The 23263-nt window shown below is 42.0% G+C and overlaps 3 protein-coding genes across 3 annotated transcripts in view; 2 read left to right on the top strand and 1 right to left on the bottom strand.

The window, feature by feature from the left end:
• The window catches only part of LOC311133058 (proteasome subunit beta type-8-like), a 131928-nt gene that overhangs the window by 26484 nt on the left and 82181 nt on the right, over positions 1–23263 (bottom strand). The window lies entirely within an intron of this gene.
• Positions 1404–11522, top strand: LOC311131813 (major histocompatibility complex class I-related gene protein-like; the record flags this gene model as incomplete). Its single annotated transcript, XM_084164945.1, has 6 exons — positions 1404–1650; positions 1846–2124; positions 2229–2522; positions 2616–2723; positions 2896–2946; positions 11491–11522. Coding segments are annotated over 6 exons (1011 nt in total), but the record flags the coding sequence as incomplete, so codon positions are not given.
• LOC311133056 (class I histocompatibility antigen, F10 alpha chain-like) overlaps positions 11565–23263 on the top strand; it is an 89839-nt gene continuing 78140 nt past the window's right edge. The window contains exons 1-2 of the mRNA XM_084166485.1: positions 11565–11632; positions 16471–16731. Of these exons, the coding sequence (XP_084022611.1) occupies positions 11575–11632; positions 16471–16731 (319 nt within the window). The 5' untranslated portion in view covers positions 11565–11574. The remainder of the gene's footprint in view (positions 11633–16470; positions 16732–23263) is intronic.

Raw genomic sequence — 23263 nt, 5'->3', positions numbered from 1 at the left:
CAAGCTAGGGCCTCTGCCCTGCCCATCTTACTTCCTGGTGTGTGCCCAATCAAATGCCAGTTCTCTGTTGACAATAAAGATGGACTATGCCAGAGGGAGTTGGTAGAAGTTGATACAGGATCAGATATGTATTTTACCACCCACGATTAAGGTTAGGATTGTGGGTGGGGAAGCTGATCCTAGATCTGTACCTAGGGGAAACTTGACACACAAAAGTCAAGTGACTCATCAGGTGATTTCTCTGAAACAGTGGTGAGGAGAGTTACAGTCTACCTATAGATGGCACTGTGGCATTGTTCATACTTCACTGTAGCCTAAGTTACTTTCTATTTCAATTTATGTTGCTCAGTTCACCTGCTCAAACCCTACACCCCAACCCGAGCACTCCATTCTGCAACCTCTGGTCTCTTGGCCCTCCCACCCCTACGGGAGAGCAGCTCCTGCTCAGCCCAGTCAAAGCTCTTCTCTGTCCTAGCACCCCAATGGTGGAACCAGCTTCCCCCTGAAGCTAGCACAGCAGATTCCTTGCCCATCTTCAGAAAATATTTGAAACCCTACCTCTTCAAAGAGTATCTTAAATAATAACACAGCACCTCCAACCCTTTTCTTGAACTAACACTCGCACTTTACTTCATTTTTTTCTTACTAGCTCTGACTTTGCTGATAGCTACTTTACTGAGGAAAAATGTACTTCCTATGACTGTGCTATATGGTTGTCCCACCTAGCTTCTGTCTCTTAAGATGAATGCTTTAACTGTAAGTCGCTCTGAATAAGAGTGTCTGCTAAATGACTAAAATGTACATGTTAAATTATGACATTGTACTGCTTTCATCTCCTATTAGATCATAATTCCTCCACTGGTGTGTTTTCATTTCACCTACAACTTCATACCCAACAGTCATCTACGGCAACCCATCAGGGACATAACATATAAAACAGTGCATATCAGACAGTATGAAACTCATTATGGCAACATCAACATGAAGATTAAAATAATTGAATTTGTAAACCCATCTTAATTAGTCCTTGTTGTCTTTGTTGAATAACAGAAGGTGTTTTATGCACCATTGTGTCACTCGTTAAAGATGAAACTTGATGGCTAAACATTAACAAGTTATGACCCTGTTTGTTTGCCATGATGGAGAGAATAGTGAAAGAAAGTACACCGTTTCATTTTAGTCATTTAGCAGACGCTCTTATCCAGAGCGACTTACAGGAGCAATTAGGGTTAAGTGCCTTGCTCAAGGGCACATCGACAGATTTTTCATCTAGTCGGCTCGGGGATTAGAACCAGCATCCTTTCGGTTACTGGCACAACACTCTTAACCACTAAGCTACCTGCCGCCCAGTTGTGTTGTTCAACCCAGCGTTACCATTCAGTTTCATCTAAACTGATAAATACTTATACACTGCAGTCTCAGGTGATACTGACTTCCCAGAGTTCACGGTGGTGGGTTTGCTGGACGACCATCAGTTTGAGTACTTTGACAGCAACACCAAGACACTGGTCCCCACCACTGAGTGGATGAAGGAGAATGCAGGAGAATACTACTGGGACCTCTACACTGAGCCCCTGATTAACCAATATGAAGGCTTCAAAAACCTCATTATGTTTGCAAAGAAGCAGTTCAACCAAACCCAGTCAAAAGGTAACAGAATGGACATGTGCGTGCACGCAAACACACACACATAAACAAATTAATCAAGTAAACTCTTCTCATTTAAAACACACATGCATCAAACCACATCTAGCCTTGTTCTCAGTTATGGCTAGTGTTACATGGCCGTTGTCCAGTTAATACATGTTTACTGTAGATAGACCTGTCTCTCTCCCGCTCTCGCAGGTGTTCACACAATCCAGAACTTGTACGGCTGTGAGTGGAATGATGAGACTAAACTCAAATATTATTTCCATCACTATGGATACGATGGTGAGGATTTCATTTCATTGGACATGAAGACCATAAGATGGATAACCTCCGTACAGCAGGCAGACACCATCAAGCAGAAGTGGGACGACAACAGCAAGGATCTGCAGTATCTCAAATGGTACTTCACTAAGGAATGTATTGACACTTTGAAGAAGTATGTGAACTTCACCAGCAGCATCTTGAAGAGGACAGGTACAGAAACACTGTCTGAGACACATGGAGTCCTATTCAATCAAAACCTATTACCGGTTGTTTCCGGCTTGAGGCACTTATTTCCTCTCACTCCTTCTCTTCAGCCCCTCCTTCAGTGTCTCTGCTCCAGAAGACCCCCTCCTCTCCAGTGAACTGCCACGCTACAGGTTTCTACCCCAGTGGAGTCATGGTGTTCTGGCAGAAAGACGGACAAGAACAGCATGAAGATGTGGAGCATGGAGAGACTCTCCCTAATCTAGATGGAACCTTCCAGAAAAGTACTCACCTCACAATGGACTCTGAGGAGTGGGAGAACAACAACTATACCTGTGTGGTTGAACACAAAGAAAACATCATCACCATCAAACTGGATCAGTCTGTGATAAAAACAAACAGTGGTAAGATGAATCATATTTTTCAATATGACAGAGAATGCAATGATTTACAGTAATATTCACTATGTGTGCATGCGTGTTTGTTCATAAACTCAGACAAGCTTCCTGAATATGGCTTCATCATCATTGGAGTAGTGGTACCTGTCATGCTCCCAGCCCTCTTCACCATAGCTGGGTTTATTATGTGGAACAGGATGAGGACAGGTGAGCAACGACAGAAAGAATATGTGACTGAGTACAGTACATTACAAATATTGAAGAAGCTTGGAGAAGCCCACATGTATTTGAACATGGTGTGGGTTGGTATGTACAGTGTTGATGCTTAATACAGCTTTTAAAGGACTCTAACTATTTGGATCCCTCTGTTTTGTGTTAGCCTCTGATGATGGTTCCAACCCGTCCATGACACAGCAGAACCAGATACAGTGTGAGGTTTCTCTCTCACTAATTAAACAGGTAATGTACTGTATCTGTAAGGGTCCAGTGGCTTCAAGTGGCTTGTACTCTTGTTAGATTATGCTTCTCTGTCTGTCCGTCCGTCCATCCTTCTGCAAATCAATTCCCCAACCTTTCCTTTGTCAACCCAGATGTCTGTCTGTCTGTCTGTCTGTCTGTCTGTCTGTCTGTCTGTCTGTTTGTCTCACAGGAGAGAAGCAGAAAAATGAGGAATTTTATTGAAGGACAGTGAGGCCAGCTGAAAAGTGCTACTGACTGATAGGATATTTCATCTCACAATGAACACAATACAATGTCTGGTCAAATCCGGTATCACAGCTCATATGAATATACCACACAATACTTGAAGATAGGAAAAACCCGCAGTCACTGAAATATTCTTTAAGTTTTCATGCTTTTTTTAGCAGCAGAGGTCAGAACAAATGGACACGTTTAGGTGGCAGCCTTTGTCAGCGTTTGGAGAACAATTAATATTCATCCATATTTATAGATGACATCACATGGCAGTACTGCTTCTTTCTTATTTACAATCATTATTTACAATCATTATTTATATTCATTATTTACATACATTTTCTATTATTTTCCACAATAGCTTCAAAATATACCACAAAGTTTTCATGACGACTGATTACTATGTTTTTCTATATGTAAGGGTGATTTTCAGGAATAAAATTGGATCGTTAATACCATGATTCATTGTGTGTATTTGTACTTTCTGGTCAATGCAATGAACATGGAATTAGCATCAACTAGCTTGCCTCTGTAATGTCATCATGAATTTCCTGATCTCAGGCAACTAGCCGTGTTCTGTGTAGATCATAACCAGACATCACCAGACGGGGACTATATCAGGCTTGATATGTTCTCTAGATTTTCTTGAGTTTCTGTTACCACCTAGAACAGTCAAATTACATGACTTTATTAAGCTGTAGTTTTGTATTATATGGAGATTGTGATGATGCAAAAGCACATAACCTATTGTCACAACACACCCATTGCACCATAGATGGTATTGAGAGTGCGAGCATCTGCATTACTGAATACAGTAGGCTACAGAGACACCCATTTTACTTCCTGTTTTATTTATTTTGACCCCTCCCCCCACTGAGCAGCAGCTGTATGACCCAAGCAAGGTTTTGGCAACTCTTATTCCTGTGGCCCGCCCAGCACTAAATCATTGCTGTATACAGACTGTCTATAGAGGGAGCTGTGACTCCAGTCATCTCTGCTTTAGAGAAGCTTTGTATCTTCTGTTGCTGTCTGGGGACTTCCCAGGTCAGGCAGCAGGCTTCAGACTTCACCTACTAGCTTTATACACTCAGGGACTACACAGCCTTACAGAGCAGAGATGAAGAACAGAACACTGTGTGTGAAAGGCTGACAGGTGATCAAACCCTAAACACTGAAGCCGAACCCTCAACATCAGCATGTATGTTCAGCATGTTTATCTCTGTGTCAGGCTTTGTTCAGGCCAACAGTAAGTGCCTGCCTTTATTCTGCTTCTGACTTGGTCACTGAAACTGAAAGAAAATGCTTCATCTTGTAGTTGGTCACCATTTGGCATCTGACTTTGGATGTATTGTGTTGGACTGTATCCATTTTAGAATATGGTTGTGTCTGTTTTCCTTGTAGCTTCTGATGATGGTTCAAACTCCTCCAAAAGGCATGAGGTTTCTCTCTCTCAATAATTAAACAGGTGAATGTCTCTCTAGTTGTCTGTTTTTGAAACAGCAAAGTCAACTTTCTCACCAATCCCCTATTGACGTGATTGCATGTCATGATGTACGCAAGTTTGAGTTACTAGTAGATACACTACATTTCCAGAAGTATGGGGACACCTCGAACATGGATGTGGACACCTCGAACATCTCATTCCAAAATCATTGGCATGAATACGGAGTTAGTCCCCTCTTTGCTGCTATAACAGCCGCCAATCTTCTGGGAAGCTTTCCACTGGATTTTGGAACATCGCTGAGGGGACATGCTTCCATTCAGACACAAGAGCATTAGTGAGGTTGGGCACTGATATTGGGCGATTAGGCCTGGCTTGCAGTCGGCATTCCAATTCACACCAAAGGTGTTCAATGGGGTTGAGGTCAGGGCTCTGTGCAGGCCAGTCAAGTTCTTCCACACTGAACTCGACAAACCATTTCTCTATGGACCTCACTTTGTGCACGGGGGCATTGTCATGCTGAAACAGGAAAGGGCCTTCCCCAAACTGTTGCCACAAAGTTGGAAGCACAGAATCTTCTAGAATATCATTGTGTGATGTAGCGTTAAGATTTCCCTTCACTGGAACTAAGGGGCCTAGCCCAAACCATGAAAAACAGCCCCAGACCATTATTCCTCCTCCATCAAACTTTACAGTTGGCACTATGCATTGGGGAAGGTAGCATTCTCCTGGCATCTGCCAAACCCAGATTCATACGTCAGAATGCCAGATGGTGAAGCGTGATTCATCACTCCAGAGAACGCGTTTCCACTGCTCCAGAGTCCAATGGCGGCGAGCTTTACACCTCTCCAGCCAATGCTTGCCATTACGCATGGTGATCTTAGGCTAGTGTGCGGCTGCTCAGCCATGGAAACCCATTTCCTGAAGCTCCAGATGAACAGTTCTTGTGCTGATGTTGCTTCCAGAGGGAGTTGCAACCGAGGACAGACAATCTTTATGCGCTTCAGCACTTGGCGGTCCCATTCTGTGAGCTTTTGTGACCTACCACTTCGCGGCTGAGCCGTTGTTGCTCCTAGATGTTTCCACTTCACAATAACAGCACTTACAGTTGACCGGGGCAACTCTAGCAGGGCAGAATTTTTACGAACTGACTTGTTGGAAAGGTGGCAACCTATGACGGTGCCACGTTGAAAGTCACTGAGCTCTTCAGTAAGGCCATTCTACTGCCAATGTTTGTCCTGTGAGATTGCATGGCTCGATTTTATACACATGTCAGCAATGGGTGTGGCTGAAATAGCCGAATCCACTACTTTGACGGGGAGTCCACATACCTTTGTATATATAGTGTATCTCAAGGTAGGATTTGGCTCAAGTCTTTTCAGTGTAACATGCTGTATTAATTTCAGTCATCTTATTCACTGACCTCTGTCTGTCTGTCTTTACAGCAGAGAAGTACAGACAAGAAAATAAAGAAAACTCTTATAGAAGTTTGAGTCAAAGTAACGTGCACCCAGCCACAAATACACATTTCTCTAAAACAGCACTCTCTGGTGATCACTTCTTGGGTAACATTTTACTTGACACCCAGTGTCATAACACGTTATGATGCGGTCATAATCATGCCATAATATGTCATAACATCTTACATAACTTGTCATAACCTGTCATAATATGGTCATAAAACTGCCATGACCCATATATTTACACCTGTTGTGACATATATTGCGTTATTTTATGGCTGGTTATGACACCTACAGAAGAGTGTCAGAACCCACATTTATTCAACTTATTGTTTTCACTGCCAAGATGTTTCCTTCCATTTAAAGTTTATCTCTTAAATCCTTTGTTTTTGTTGTGATTAATTCTTTACAGTCATTTTCTTTCATCATATTTTAAATAACTTGAAGAAAATACACTTTATGACACTGTCATGAAGCATTATGACCATCTTGTGTCACTTTACTTTGACTAAGAAAATACACTTTATGACACTGTCACTAAACACTATGACCATCATAATCATATAAGCCAGATAGGCCTATCATGCCCTTATGTCAGTCATCAGTCACAAAGAGGGTGTCTTGTCCTGCTCCTGAAATCTCCTCCTGCATTCATCCCATTCATCAGCAACAGAGCATAGGGGTAGGTGCATGTCTGACATCAATTTGTGCTCAAGTACAATGATAATTGGTCAATTTCCAAAAATGTTATATATATCATAAACATACTGTTGACACGTAGGCTATGATGTAATGGAATGTTTAGACTTGTGTGGTAGGTCTTGTGGGTTTTTACACTCTTATGTAGGTGTCATAATCATCCATAAAATAACTACCATGGTAGGTTTTGTGGGGTTTTACAGTCTTATGTAGGTGTCTTAACCAGCCATAAAATAACTCAATACATGCCACAACAGGCCTAAAAACAATTGTCATGACAGTGTCATGACCATATTATAACAGGTTATGACACGTTATGTCAGCTGTTATGACATATTATGACCTGATTATGACCCTGTCATAACATGTTATGACACTGGGTGTCAAGTAAAGTGTTACCACTTCTTGTAACTAATAACTGCACCACTAAAATCTACAATGACAAAAATCTAAATTTTTTACAGTAACTGGGCTAGATATTGGGGTTATAGGTTTTAAACAAGTTTGAAATGCAAAAACAGATTGTTTTTTTACTGAAAACGAGTTATTTGAAAACGATACCGGAAAAATACTTTTAACTTTTGCTAACCTGCAACACTGAAGTTGTTAGATGTTACAAACTAAGTGCTTAAGCAATGCTGTGCCCCACTGTCAACATCCTGGAATGAGGAGAATCACTATTGTCTTAATAATAAACAATATTAATAACTTCAGAGCTGTTGGATTATCTTTCTGCTACACTGGTATACCAATCAAAACATGGAAACCTGGAAAGTGTTAACATCAATGTAAAACTAGTGATAAAACTATAATGATGCCAACTGTTTAGACCCCGAAAATGTATCCCTGGGTTTTTGTGATACATGCTCCATGGTGTTCAGTAATGCTCCACTACATCTACAATGGTGTTCAAATGATTTTCTCTGATCTTTACAGTTTTATAACAGACACAATGGAGGTAGCCTAAGTGCCAGTATGTTTGTCTCTCTGATTTCAAAGGGGTTGAGTTAAATGAGGAAGACGCATTTTAGTTGAATTCATTTAGTTGTGCAACTGACTAGATATCCTTTCCCTTTCCCTTTGTGCTACCATACCAAGGAGTTGGAAAGAGAGCAGAAACCGACTGGCACTCAGGCCATGTTGGAGGAGGTTAGTTTTATCTTTTGTGTTATTACATTTTCTATATAGAGAATTCTTGGGTGGAGGATTACAATCGTATATCTGAATATACAGTTGCTTTTCAGAAATAAATGGTTGCTAACTTACTAAATGTGTCTTTGTGCTTCATATTGTTGTCAATGAGCTTTGGGGAGCTTCAATCAGGAGCCAAACAAAGAACGTGCACCCTGGTTACATGCTGTAGTGCTGAAGATACTTAATTCACTAGTGTTTGTTAGTGTGAATGGGCAGACGTTTCATACTAGACATCACACCTCATCAGATACCCTCCCCTTCAGTCTTTGGTACATAGGCTATACTGTAGTCCTCTCTGTGCTCCTCTCATCTACACTTCATGACCTTTGACATCTCAGGCCAGTTACCAGTAGGGCTGTTCAGCCACAGTTACTGTAATCACTAATAAGATGTGTATGGAAGAAAAAGAACACAACTACAACCCTCATTATAGTTCACCCATGGGAACTGACTTGGCAGACAAGCCAGACCTACAGATGTAGGATCTTAATTTGATCACCCTGTTGCAGGATAGCTTTTCTGCAATGCAGGAAATGTAAAACTTGTAGTGTATTTGAGGTTTAAAAAGGCTTCTGAAGTTTGTAATTTTCACTTCAAAATTTTAGACTTGATTTCCATTAATTATAATCCACATAATAATTCACATTTCCTGTTGCTGCATGATTATATTCCTGCTGTAGCAAACTGGCTCAAATTAAGATCCTACATCTGTATGTCAAAGACCGGTTGCCTACTGGAGAAAGAGTAGTGAACTGGTGTAGGCTATGTTAGAATTAGTGAGGCCTACGTATAACATATTTGTTATATATAACTATTAACAAGCTATAATGTTATTTATTCATCAGTATTATCATCATTAAAACATATCAATAATCTATGAAATTTTCTTGCACTTTCTATTTCAACTTATGTTGCTCAGTTCACTCTGGTGGCTGATGACATTGTACTTCTTTCATCTCCTATTGGATCATAATTCCTCCAACGGTATGTTTTCATGTCACCTACAACATCATACCCAACACTCACTCCTTATTCCATGATGTTTTCTTTTTTGTGTGTTTTTATTGGCAAAAAATATATTTTACTTCTAATGCCATTTGAATATGGCTTCATATGTTGTGTATATCCAGTCAACAGATTAAATCAGATACCTTTTCAATAGAAAATATGTTTGTTTTTTTAATTCTTCCTGAGTCGGAATGTCACAGAATTTCCTGATTGTTTCCAGAATGCAGAGAAAACGGTAACAAGAAGGATTCCATGACCAGAGACTTTAATCTGATAAACAAGCTATGGCCTCTGCTCTGCCTATCTTACTTCCTGGTGTATGTGCCAAATCAAAAATGCCAGTTCTTCGTTGACAATAATGGCGGACAATGACAGAGGGAGTTGGTAGAAGTTGCCTTAACCACTGATACAGGGACGGATATGTTTTACCCATCCAATGGTTTATGTTAGGATGGGGTTAGGGTAATCTGATCTAAGATCTGTGGTGAGAGGCAACTTCTTCTTTGAGCATGGCAAGCAGAGACATCGAAAGTCAAGTGACTCATCAGGTGATTTCTCTGAAACAGTGGTGAGGAGAGTTACAGTCTACCTATAGATGGCACTGTGGCATTGTTCATCCTTCACTGTAGTCTATGTGTCTGATGGTTTGTCCCTTTTATGATTCTTATCAAGGACTTTCCATTCACAGACTTATTAGCTAACTGAACTTGATGTGGTTATCCCCTCCACACACATACCAGAACACACTGTGGGAGTGTTAAAGAATTCCAGAACATGGTTCCATCTGGGAGAGAATTTAAGTAATTATTGGTGAACGAAAAAATGTGACCTGGTTAGCGATGTAGTTATTTTACAACTAGCTATGATAAAAGAGTTTTCATCTATTATCTACTGCCACAGTACTTCATTTTCCAGATGTATTTGCAAAGACAAAAACCCTTGTTGAATGGCATGATTGTAATGTTCATGACAATAACAAACAAATAATATGTGTCAATGTAATGCATCCCTCTCAGCAGTATGGATATGAAAAACCATGTTTACTAGAACTAGATGATGGGTCAGTGTGTCGGCCATCTCATGATTGAGGATAGATAGACACAAGGTGCCATTCTCCCAAACCACAGTAAGCCCTCTGAGAATCCTATAGGAAGAATACATTGTTTCTCCTGTTTCACATCAAAGTGATCCTCCTTCCATGTTATTGATTTGAGTCAAGGCCATTGTAAGAACTAAACTTACAGCAGCAGGTTGCTGCAAGACCTTCCTGTATTTAGTCTTACCACAATATGCTTGCAGTATCTAGACTGGCTTGTCTTAAAAGGGTTTATTGCCACAGAGACACTGAGATGAGTCTTTTTCCTTTATCCCAATACATCTGATATACTGTTTGCCTAAGAAGGACCTGTCAAATTTCAGAGGTGGGGAATTACATAATCTACATAAACCTGTCAAAGATCACGCTGACTTCCCATTTACAAGTCTAGTCATAAATAATACAGGGTCATTCTAAACAGGGTTAGGACATCTCACTGAGTCGATTAGGTGGCCTCTTACTGTATGTTTCTGCATTAACTCCATGTTACATTGACTGTCATCCCCAAAAGTTTTCTGTTTCAGAATACAGTTTTCAATTAGTTAGCTTGTCTAACATTCAGGTTTGAGTATTGCTTCTCAATCTCATGTGTGTCTGTCTGTCTATGTCCTCATTTGCCCCTACAACAAATATATGCCATGTTTTCATAACACATTGATACTGAAACCTATAAACTCATTCCAGTGTTGGGAGTGTTTGGGACGCTGCTCTGTTTAGATACAATATCTCAGTGTAACAGAGAGATACAGCATTAAAAGAACAGAGATGAAGAAGAGCCTCAAACTCTTTTGCTGATGACTGACTCTGACCATGAAAACTGATCTGCATCACTCTTTAAAGATTCCATTTTAAGGGTCATGTGAGGTAATGTTAAAAGTTGACAGAAATCTTTGATGTCCTATATACACTGGAATATCAATGATTGCATAATTTCAGTAAAATATAATTGTAATTATACTGTGTAATCAAAAACATCTGCTGTGACAAAATTCTTTTTTTATATATAGCAATTGAGAAAGAAGAAATAAAAGGTGTACGGTTTTCATTTGACCTTTAGTTTCTCACTATATTTGCACCTGAACACACTCTCTGGAGAAACACTATCCTGAGTTACAATAAGCCATCAAAGTTAGTAGTAAAAATATCTAGACCCCCAAGCCCAGGAACAATGAGAGCACTATTTTGGGTTTAACTGATTGATGACACACAATTTACTTTCAGTTTAAAATATGTTTTTGCTGCTTAGTTCCACCCGGATTCTAATGATGCTTGAGCTGGCTAAATTCTCATTGGCTCATAAACTACATACAAGCTCATTTTAAGTTGGTGCGTAATATGTTTCGTCTCATGCGTGACATGTTACGTCTCATTTGTGCCTTACAGCTCGGGAGAGTGAGGTTGTGAGAGAGAACTGAGAACTGTCGTAGTCATTGGAGAAAACACATAGGCCTACTGACGAACGTCAACATGAAGGGTTGTATCTTGCTGGTGCTGGGAATAGGCTTTCTTCATACAGCATCTGCTGGTCAGTATAAAGTTATTTGAGATTTTACATAAATATTTTTTTTTCTATTTATGTAGGTTATTTAGAATCCATTATTTACTTAAATGGATACTACGGGATTTTGGCAATTAAGTCTTATATTACTTCCTGGCAACATAGTCATTGCACTAACGCTAGTTACCATTGGATGCAAAACGATTAGTTACCGGAGTGTAACTCCAGTTCTATGAGTGGAGCGGAGCCCCATAGGGGAACTCTGCTCCTATTGGTTTACCCTCTGCCCTAAGGCAGCATCAGCCTGAGACAAAATTATGCACACACCTGCAGCCAATAGGAGTACAGGTGTCCCTATAAGAGGGGATGCCTCCCCTCAATCTGCCTCCCGAGATATTTATCTTCAGCGAGACTAGAGAGGGTCGGCAGGGCCTTAAGTCCTATGGGGCTCCGCTCCACTCATAGAACTGGAGTTACACTCCGGTAACTAATCGTTCTATATCGTGGAGCTCCGCCCCATAGGGGAGCTCTGCTCCTATTGGTTTAAGGCGGAGTGTAGCGTTCCAAAATGTACTCCCTGCCGAGCCCAACACTTCCCATCGAAACGAAAAGGTCAGGCCTAGCAATGGCTGCGACCAAGTCCCGCAGTACTGCAACAACCGGTCAACTGCTCCACCACGGAGCTGAAGCTATCCGCTCCACCAGTGTGCAGTCACCTCATCATGTCTCCTGACTGAGACTGCAGCCTGCTATGAGAGGCACTCACTACAGTACTCCTTGGAGTCTGTAATGTGAGGTCTCTTTGAGATAAACCAAGACGGCGTCTAGGTATTATTCCTCCTTTCACCTCCTGTGTGCGTTCAGCTCTGCACCTCTGGTGGGCTGAACTACACTCAGTGTGGTGAGCCTGGGCGCATTCAGAAAAAGGTGGGGGCGCCGATACACTGGGCACCTTCGTGACTGTGGTAATCGGGCCCTTCTTGAACGCAGCATGGGTCTGGGTCGTACTAACAGAAACCTTAGTCTGTGATAGTGCGCCATCCCCAATGTGGTTATTATCAGCGCGTTCTGAGAGAAACGGGGGCGCCGATACGTTGGTTACGCCCGTAACCGTAGTAATCAGGCCCTCCGTGAACGCAGCACGGGTCTGAACTGCACTGACTGAGGCGTTAGCCTGAGACAGAGCGCCGTCCCGAATAGCGGTCGCGTCATCATGCCATTATCTGGCTGAGACTGCAGCCTGCTATGTGAGACACTCACTACAGCACTCCTAGGAGTCTGTAAAGTGAGGTCTTTATAAGGTACACTTAATACCTTTTATATACCTGCCTTATGTGTGCGTTCAGCAACGCACCATGGTGGGCTGAGCTGCACTCATAGTGGTAAGAGAGAGAGCGAGAGTGAGGAAGGTCCAACGCTCTCGGATGTATTATGGAAAAGGGGCTCTTTTTTGACAGTGTCAAGTAGAGCCAACTCTTTATTACACACATCAACAAAAAACATTCTCCTCCATACACTCAACGGTAGGGTGGGGGGGGGCAGTGGGCTCGGTCACAGCAGGCGCTGCGCCGTCTTCCGTTCTCTCCCCCTCGCCTGTCATAAACGGCGTCTCTTCTGGCCGCCCTTCGGGTGATGCCAGGATGACGCTTTAATGACCTCTCTCGCCGGCACCTCTGGCGCTGCAGGGGGGGGGGGGGGGGGGGGGGGGGGGGGCGAGGCCCGCTCCCTTGCTGCTGGAGGCCGCCGTCTGACGCCAAGCTGTAGCGAGAGTAACGGCCGCCCTTCATCATATCCACTTCCGGGTTGGAGGGAATGGGGGGCAGCTTAATCTCCCGCTGTTTAGCAGCCCACTCAATGAGAACTGAGAATTCAGAGCACAGAGAGGCTGTGGCGTCATCATCCAGGGATGTAATGACCTCACAATTTCCTGATGGAAAAGGGGTGTTAAACATCTGGGTCAGTGTAATGAATTGTTCCAATAGAATATTCATTTCTTCCCCAATAGCCCTGTCATCTCCTGAGTCAGCGCCTTCAGATGATGCCTCAGAAGCTGAGACTAACACTGAAAGCACATCCTCAAGAGGAATATCCTCCCTAAAAATGCCCAACGCTGCTTCCACTCCTTCAAAAAAGGAGGGCGCAGCTGGCGCATAGTGGGGGATTAATGAGGCCGTCCCTGGCGTGCTGTGTCCCTCGACCCACGAAACATATGTCGGGGGGGGGTGACAGCCGCCAAGGGGAACAGCGACATTGAGCTCTGAAAAGAGCTTTTGTTAAATACTTACCCTATGGATAAGCTTGGTGTGCTCATTGTAGGACGACGTCGATGATCTGGAAAATCGACGGCGTTTTCTTCGTCCTGAGTCTTCTCTTCGTCTCTTCTTGGCTTCTTCAGTCTAGTCCAGTCGCTGAAGATAAAGGGAGGCAGATTGAGGGGAGGCATCCCCTCTTATAGGGACACCTGTACTCCTATTGGCTGCAGGTGTGTGCATAATTTTGTCTCAGGCTGATGCTGCCTTAGGGCAGAGGGTAAACCAATAGGAGCAGAGCTCCCCTATGGGGCGGAGCTCCACGATATAGAACTACCTCTAGCTTCCTTCGTACTGGATGAAGACACATACAAATTGTATCCTTGAGTTCATCTGTCTCTGGGGAAGTAGATAAAAGATAATTGCTAAAATCCCGAAGTAATTCTATGTGCCTATGTATTTACTTATTATTGTTACATTAAACTATTATACTTTTAGACCCTGCAAGCTTTTTCTTCAAAATCAATGACATATTTAGATTTTTTGGGAACTTTATTCTGATAATATAATTTCTGCAAGCTTTTGCCAGTATGCCATTTTATTAGACAATGTGGTTTATTATGACCGTACAGCACACAGTGGTGAGGAGGTGGCAGCCCTGGCAGTGGACACACACACTGGTTGAATCAACGTTTTTCCAACGCAATGTCAGTTAAATTATGTAATACAGTGAGGGGAAAAAGTATTTGATCCCCTGCTGATTTTGTACGTTTGCCCACAGTCTATAATTTTAATGGTAGGTTTATTTGAACAGTGAGAGACAGAATAACAACAACAAAATCCAGAAAAACGCATGTCAAAAATGTTATAAATTGATTTGCATTTTAATGAGGGAAATAAGTATTTGACCCCTCTCAATCAGAAAGATTTCTGGCTCCCAGGTGTCTTTTATACAGGTAACGAGCTGAGATTAGGAGCACACTCTTAAAGGGAGTGCTCCTAATCTCAGTTTATTACCTGTATAAAAGACACCTGTCCACAGAAGCAATCAATCAATCAATCAGATTCCAAACTCTCCACCATGGCCAAGACCAAAGAGCTCTCCAAGGATGTCAGGGACAAGATTGTAGACCTACACAAGGCTGGAATGGGCTACAAGACCATCGGCAAGCAGCTTGGTGAGAAGGTGACAACAGTTGGTGCGATTATTCGCAAATGGAAGAAACACAAAAGAACTGTCAATCTCCCTCGGGCCTGGGGCTCCATGCAAGATCTCACCTCGTGGAGTTGCAATGATCATGAGAACGGTGAGGAATCAGCCCAGAACTACACGGGAGGATCTTGTCAATGATCTCAAGGCAGCTGGGACCATAGTCACCAAGAAAACATTTGGTAACACACTATGCCGTGAAGGACTGAAATCCTGCAGCGCCCGCAAGGTCCCCCTGCTCAAGAAAGCACATATACAGGCCCGTCTGAAGTTTGCCAATGAACACCTGAATGATTCAGAGGAGAACTGGGTGAAAGTGTTGTGGTCAGATGATACCAAAATCAAGCTCTTTGCCATCAACTCAACTCGCCGTGTTTGGAGGAGGAGGAATGCTGCCTATGACCCCAAGAACACCATCCCCACCGTCAAACATGGAGGTGGAAACATTATGCTTTGGGGGTTTATTTCTGCTAAGGGGACAGGACAACTTCACCGCATCAAAGGGATGATGGACGGGGCCATGTACCATCAAATCTTGGGTGAGAACCTCCTTCCCTTAGCCAGGGCATTGAAAATGGGTCGTGGATGGGTATTCCAGCATGACAATGACCCAAAACACACGGCCAAGGCAACAAAGGAGTGGCTCAAGAAGAAGCACATTAAGGTCCTGAAGTGGCCTAGCCAGTCTCCAGACCTTAATCCCATAGAACATCTGTGGAGGGAGCTGAAGGTTCGAGTTCCCAAACGTCAGCCTCGAAACCTTAATGACTTGGAGAAGATCTGCAAAGATGAGTGGGACAAAATCCCTCCTGAGATGTGTGCAAACCTGGTGGCCAACTACAAGAAATGTCTGACCTCTGTGATTGCCAACAAGGGTTTTGCCACCAAGTACTAAGTCATGTTTTGCAGAGGGGTCAAATACTTATTTCCCTCATTAAAATGCAAATCAATTTATAACATTTTTGACATGCGTTTTTCTGGATTTTCTTGTTGTTATTCTGTCTCTCACTGTTCAAATCAACCTACCATTAAAATTATAGACTGATAATTTCTTTGTCAGTGGGCAAACGTACAAAATCAGCAGGGGATCAAATACTTTTTTCCCTCACTGTATCAGACACTGGTTCCAGATAATTATCTTGATAAAACATTCTTGGTTCTCCATGTCTGATAAACAAAATGTGTAATATCTAGGGGTTACATGCTGTCTTAGAAACGTTCCTTATAAATGTCATCCTTCAGTTTAACAAAAACACCTATTTTGGTAAAACGTAAAAGTGTTCAAAGTAATATTTAATAAACAACCAGTTTATTAAACAGTAGTGTGGAGAAGCTAAAAAGTGAATATAAAGAAAATGTAAAGCTCTGTCTAGCCTACAAAACGCTTATCTGTTTTTAACCTCTAGTGACTCACTCCCTGAAGTATTTCTACACCACATCTTCTGAAGTTCCCAACTTCCCAGAGTTTGTGGCTGTGGGGATGGTGGATGGTGTTCAGATGGTTCACTATGACAGCAACAGCCAGAGAGCGGTGTCTGACCAGGACTGGATAAACAAGCAGACAGATACACAGTACTGGGAGAGGGAGAAAGGGAATTTACTGGGTTCACAGCAGATTTTCAAAATCGACATCAATACTCTAATGCAGCGTTTTAACCAAAGTGGAGGTAAGTCCTACATCTTTACTTCATCTGATCAGTTGTGTTTGTGTAAACTGTCAAAATTCCTTATTCTAGGGGACAATAATTAATCAGGATTAGAGAACTGATCACTACAGATCTAGAATGTCAGGGATGTACAGATCTGCCCCTCCCTTCCTGTTTCTGTTTCCTTCACACACAGCATCATTAGCTGACTTCAGTATTAGAAAACATCTAGCATGGTCTCCTTTGTTTCTTACCGTATGGATGGTCCCAATTCTTGCTCCTGGACACCAGCACAGCATTCATTTTAAAACTACTGTGTACTGTTTTAAGATGATGATGACCATACCACTACTGTAAATGGCAGAGCAGCAGAACATGATGATGATGATGATGATGTGTCTTTGGTCTTCTCTGCTCTAATGGACCAAAGCTCCCAGTGACTCCCTGTGGGCTCTGCAGCTGGAGCTGATCAGGCCTCTCAGGGGAATATCTACCCACTCACACACACTCACCTGTCACCTTCAGGATCTGGGGACCACACACACACAGCTCCAGTAGGCTCACATTATTGAGAGACAATCTTCCTCATGTTAGTCTCTCCATCTCTCTCTCCTGTTGTTCCTGACTGAACAGACGATCCTCTCTCACTTCCTCTATTTATCTGTGACATCATCACTAGAGGACAGTCTTCATCTATCAACAGTGTTCTATTCACAGGGTTCGCACAAGGTGCATGAGGTGCTTCAAGTACTCAAGTACTTGAATTTGGCATTCGAAATGCAAGTTCTGGAATACCTTGAAAATCAGACATTTTCTCAAGTTGGTACTTCAAAAGTACTTGAATTAAATGAAAGGAGAACAGAAAATGATCAGATATGTTAATATGAAAAATATTTTTAAAATGTATCGGTCTTGCAAATTAATTTCCAGGCAGACTACAGAGTTTTGAATGAGTGGAATCATGAATGATTCATGTATAATCGTTATGTTCGCCTGTGTCGTAGAAATATTTGACTCAAAAGTAGTCAACTCAAAAATATCTCTCAAGAAACTGGAGCTTGTGAATCCAAAAATTAGACTTTATTATTGCGCAACAAAGCCGAGCTTGCTCCATGGAACAACTGCTTGCCCTGACCCGGAGCTCTCCTTTTATACAGACACAAATGCATAGTCATGCTTATACAACATACATAGTTACTCCTCTCTATGTGAATGAATAACATCTTTCAGTATCACATGTTGGCTACTCACGAGGCTACGTGCATTTCTCTAAGTGGGGCTTCTGTCTCTTATTAGTTGCGTGACTCAAAATATTTTATACATACGTACGTTAAAGAACAATCACACTCTGTATTGACCATATTCACTATCCAGACATGCATCTGGAGTACAAAGTATCAATCATGTTCATTCTGTTTTACCTTTATCATAATCAACACATTATAAAACATATCAATTAATACTTAAACATGGTTTAAACATGTCATGGCCATAACCCATTCTCAACCACACACATTTAAGCCAATCCCAAAAAGCATCCTCCCAGGACCCTGAGCCACTATGGTTTTTCCTTGTGACTATGTGTATGTGGCTATGTGTCAGGTCATAAGCACAAACAAATGATAACACTAGTTCCATTGTTACTCCAATCTCCACACAGCCACCACGAGGAGTTGTATCTCCATCACATGTCATTGACATACCCAGACCAGCTGCAGGGAGTTATCAAAAGCACAGCGTTTGCACTAAAGAAATGTCTCTGCTCTGTTTTAACCCTTCAACTGGTTCTCAATCCATAAGCATTTAAGGCATATAGGTGTTTAATTCTACAACATATGTACTAGAAAATCATCCATATATAGAAAATCATCCATACCTGCTACCCCGGTTTTGCCGTGTTAGCAGCGCTTTCATTCACCACTCTGCCCAACGGGAAACTCCGCCCACGACATAGTCCGAGAGGTGAAACGAACTACCTCAGTCCAGACCTATAGTGGCAAGTAGCAGAGAGACGCCACTGACAGTGTGAATTATTTTACATTCCCTCGACTCCTGCTGTGTCAACAGACATCCCCCAAAACAGATGTCTAGCTAGCTAGGTAGCTCAAGGGCTCTGGCTATTAGCCATGTAGCTACACTGAACAAAAATATAAACACAACATGTAAAGTGTTGGTCCCATGTTTCATGAGCTGAAATTAAAGATCCCAGAAATTTTCCATACGCACAAAAAGCTTATTTCTCTCAAATGTTGTGCACAAATTTGTTTACATCCCTGTTAGTGAGCGTTTCTCCTTTGCCAAGATAATCCATCCACCTAACAGGTGTGGCATATCAAGAAGCTGATTAAACAGCATGATCATTACACAGGTGCACCTTGTGCTGGGGACAATAAAAGGCCATTCTATTCTAAATGTGCAGTTTTGTCACACAACACAATGCCACAGATGTCTCAAATTTTGAGGGCGTGTGCAATTGGCATACTGACAGCAGGAATGTCCACCAGAGCTGTTGCCAGATAAGTTAATGTTCATTTCGCTACCATAAGCCGCTTCCAACATCGTTTTAGAGAATTTAGCAGTACGTCCAACCGGCCTCACAACCGCAGACCACGTGTATGGCATTGTGTGGGCGAGCGGTTTGTTGATGTCAACGTTGTGAACAGAGTGCCGCATGGTGGTGGTGGAGTTATGGTATGGGCAGGCATAAGCTACGGCAACAAACACAATTGCATTTTTTTATCGATGGCAATTTGAATGATTTCCTCATATGAACTGTAACTCAGTAAAATCTATGAAATTGCTGCATGTTGCGTTTATATTTTTGTTCAGTATAGCTATAACTATGTGGCTAGAAGGATGAAGTTAGAAGCTAATGTTGAACGGAGCCTGACCTCAGCAGGAGTAGTTGACTGAAATGAAGCTAGCTATAATCAAAATATGGGCTACTATAAGTTCTCATCTGGGATAGGATAAAGTAATCCTTCTACCCCCCCCCCCCCCCCCCCCAAAATTGTTAAGTGGTTATCCCACTGGCTATAGGGTGAATGCACCAATTTGTGAGTCGCTCTGGATAAGAGCGTCTGCTAAATGACGTAAATGTGCCCTTGAGCAAGGCACTTAACCCTAATTGCTCCTGTAAGTCGCTCTGGATAAGAGCGTCTGCTAAATGACTAAAATGTAAATGTAAATGTCATAACAAAATACCTTTTCTTTATAGAGAGTAGGGAGACAGACAGTGGTGAGTCAGGCTGCAATGAAGAAGGCAAAGGAGATACACAGAGAGAGGAAGCATTGAAGCAAGCAGGGAGAGAGGTTAGTAGTACAGTGGTTCCCAAACGTGGGGTCCGGGTCCCATGTGGGGTCCCCTAAAATGTAAATAGGGTCCCCTGAGAGAGTCTTTAATCTTATCAAACACATTAATAACTGGCTTCTCTTCAAATTGGTATAGAATACAACATTTTAGAGTCAACTAAGGGCCTTTTACACTGTGATAATTATTATGTACACTGAACAAAAATATAAACCCAACATGCAACAATATCAAAGAGTTACAGTTCATATCAGTACTGACTTACCACTCATGTATGTAGTAAATATGTAGTGAAACATGTATTATTGAGTAGAACTTGTAAGGTAGTGATGAATAGTAAGTTAGTCTGTTGGCGACTAGAAACAATTGTATAACAGTAACTATTAATAATTGATGGTCCTTCAAAATAAATATTAGTGCTTGATAAAGTACTTGAAAGTCCTTGAATTTGACTTGCCACCATCTGTACGACCCTGTATTCATTTACACACCTCACTGAAAACTACAGTCCTACACAACATCCATTTGTTAGAATAACACTACTGTACTGAACACAATGTGTATCTTCAACACAGTAGATAGAACCAAGCCAACATCAGCTGGTGTGGAATAGATCCACACTCTCTGAGTCTCCTCATCAACTCTCTCTGTCTCTGTGGTGAAGGTGTGACATCATCACCACACTGTAGAGGTCTGAGCTGGATCTCTCTGTTTTATTCCAGTCTGGTTGAACAACTAATACATGATGATAGAGATCCCATTGGCAGACTGAATCTGGAGGAGCGATGCACAGTGTTGATTATCCTCTCTCCCTCGGTCTCTCCCTCCCTCTTAGGTGTGCATGTTTTTCAGAAGATGTACGGCTGTGAGTGGGATGATGAATCTGGAGCCACGGAGGGGTTTAATCAGTTTGGATATGATGGAGAGGATTTTGTGGCATTGGACCTTAAGACAGAAACATGGATCGCCCCAACACCACAGGCAGTCATTACTAAACACAAGTGGGACAATGTCAGAGAAAATACAATGCACTGGAAAAACTACCACACCCAAACCTGCATTGAGTGGCTGAAGAAGTATCTGGACTATGGGAAGAGCACTCTGAAGAGGACAGGTACAGAGACACATGACATGACGTAACTCCACTGATACAGGAATTATGTGATATTTCATTATCAGGAATCATTTCACAATCAATTTTTTTTAAGTCACATGAAATTGTTGTCTTGAATGAAAATAGTATTGTCTTTAAAAACATTTACAATTTAACTGTATTTTTCTCTCCCATCTCTATCTGTGTGCGTCTGTCTATTCCCCCTCTCAACACTACACTCCCTCCTTTCCTCCTTCTCTCTCTCCAGTCCCTCCCCTAGTGTCTCTGCTCCAGAAGACCCCCTCCTCTCCAGTGAACTGCCACGCTACAGGTTTCTACCCCAGCAGAGTCATGGTGTTCTGGCAAAAAGACGGACAAGATCACCATGAAGATGTGGAGTATGGGGAGACTCTCCACAACGATGATGGAACCTTCCAGAAAAGCACCTACCTCAAAGTGAAGTCTGAGGAGAGGAAGAACAACAAGTATCAGTGTGTGGTTCAGGTCACTGGTATCAAGGAGGACTTCATCAAGGTTCTGACTGAGTCTGAGATCCAGACCAACTGGGGAAAGACTAACAGGGGTAAAAGGGAGAAAAATTCAAATATACGCTATACCCAACCCTCCTATTGAATGTGCCCAATATTCCTAATTTAAGTTCACTCACCTGCTTAGTAACACTACCTTTCTGACTGCATGTTCTCATTGACCTCCTGACCTTTTATTGACATTGAGGGATGCTGCTTGGTGTTAATTTTAGATGAAAATGTACCATCTAGCATTATTGTCTGAATGCTCTATTCTGATGATTACAGGTGCAAACACCATTGGCTTCATTGGAGTAGCTCTCCTGGTCATCGTTGTTGTTGTTGTTGTTGTTGTTGGGGTCGTCATTTGGAAGAAGAAGAACAAGAGCAAGAAAGGTGTGAGGAGAGAAAGACCTCTTTCTATTGTCATATGTAGGATACACTGTCATCTTAGATATTATCAGCTGTGATATAGTTAGTAGTTTAGAAGTAGTAGTCATAGCACTGGTTTACAAGCAATAGTATTGTACAGTGTTGTTAGTGATGGTAGAAGTATGTTTGATTTGATCTGATAATGCAGTAGGAATACTCTCAAACATTGTGTTCTCTTGTAATATTCCAACAAATCACAGAGTCAATAATAACATGACGTTTATCTCTGTTTCAGGTTTTGTTCCAGCCAGCAGTAAGTGGGGATCACAGATTGTTTGTTTTGTTTTCTGTTTGACTGTATCCACTTTAGAATGTGGTTGTCTCTTTTCCTTGTAGATTCTGATGCTGGTTCAAACTTAGATGTCAATTGATGTAGCTACTTAGTTAATAGGGAAGGTTTTATTTACCGTGAACCATGCATTAGGAACTTGTAAATGAACCAGAACTCATTATCTTTCAAGTCAGTCTCCTTTTCTAACATAGGGGTTTTATTTCTGTTTTAGCTGACTGGAACAACTCTGGGAAGAGTCTCCTGAAGACTTGAGAGACCTCTCTGCACTTCTGTAACGTCAGAGTAAGTCACTTAAGGTGTCCTTATATTAATGAGCAAACTATAGATACAACCACTACCACACACAAGCACACACACTGTAAACCAGTGGAGGCTGCTGAGGGGATGACGGCTCATAATAATGGCTGGAACGGAGTCAATGGGACTATCATTTGTTTTTCAACAGGACAATGACCCAACACACCTCCAGGCTGTGTAAGGGCTATTTGACCAAGAAGGAGAGTGATGGAGTGCTGCATCAGATGACCTGGCCTCCACAATCACCCGACCTCAACCCAATTGAGATGGTTTGGGATGAGTTGGACCGCAGAGTGAAGGAAAAGCAGCCAACAAGTGCTCAGCATATGTGGGAACTCCTTCAAGACTGTTGGAAAGGCATTCCAGATTACGCTGGTTGAGAGAATGCCAAGAGTTTGCAAAGTTGTCATCAAGGCAAAGGGTGGCTACTGTGACAAATTGTTTAACACTTTTCTGGTTACTACATGATTCCATATGTGTTATTTCATAGTTTTGATGTCTTCACAACATTGTAGAAAATAGTAAAAATAAAGAAAATCCCTGGAATGAGTAGGTGTGTCCAAACTTTTGACTGGTACTGTATACATATTTGTTGCCTGTTT

Source organism: Coregonus lavaretus, assembly GCF_964263955.1.
Source record: "Coregonus lavaretus genome assembly, chromosome: 7".
NCBI classification, from domain to species: Eukaryota; Metazoa; Chordata; class Actinopteri; order Salmoniformes; family Salmonidae; genus Coregonus; species Coregonus lavaretus.
This window is presented reverse-complemented; position numbering and strand designations above follow the sequence as displayed.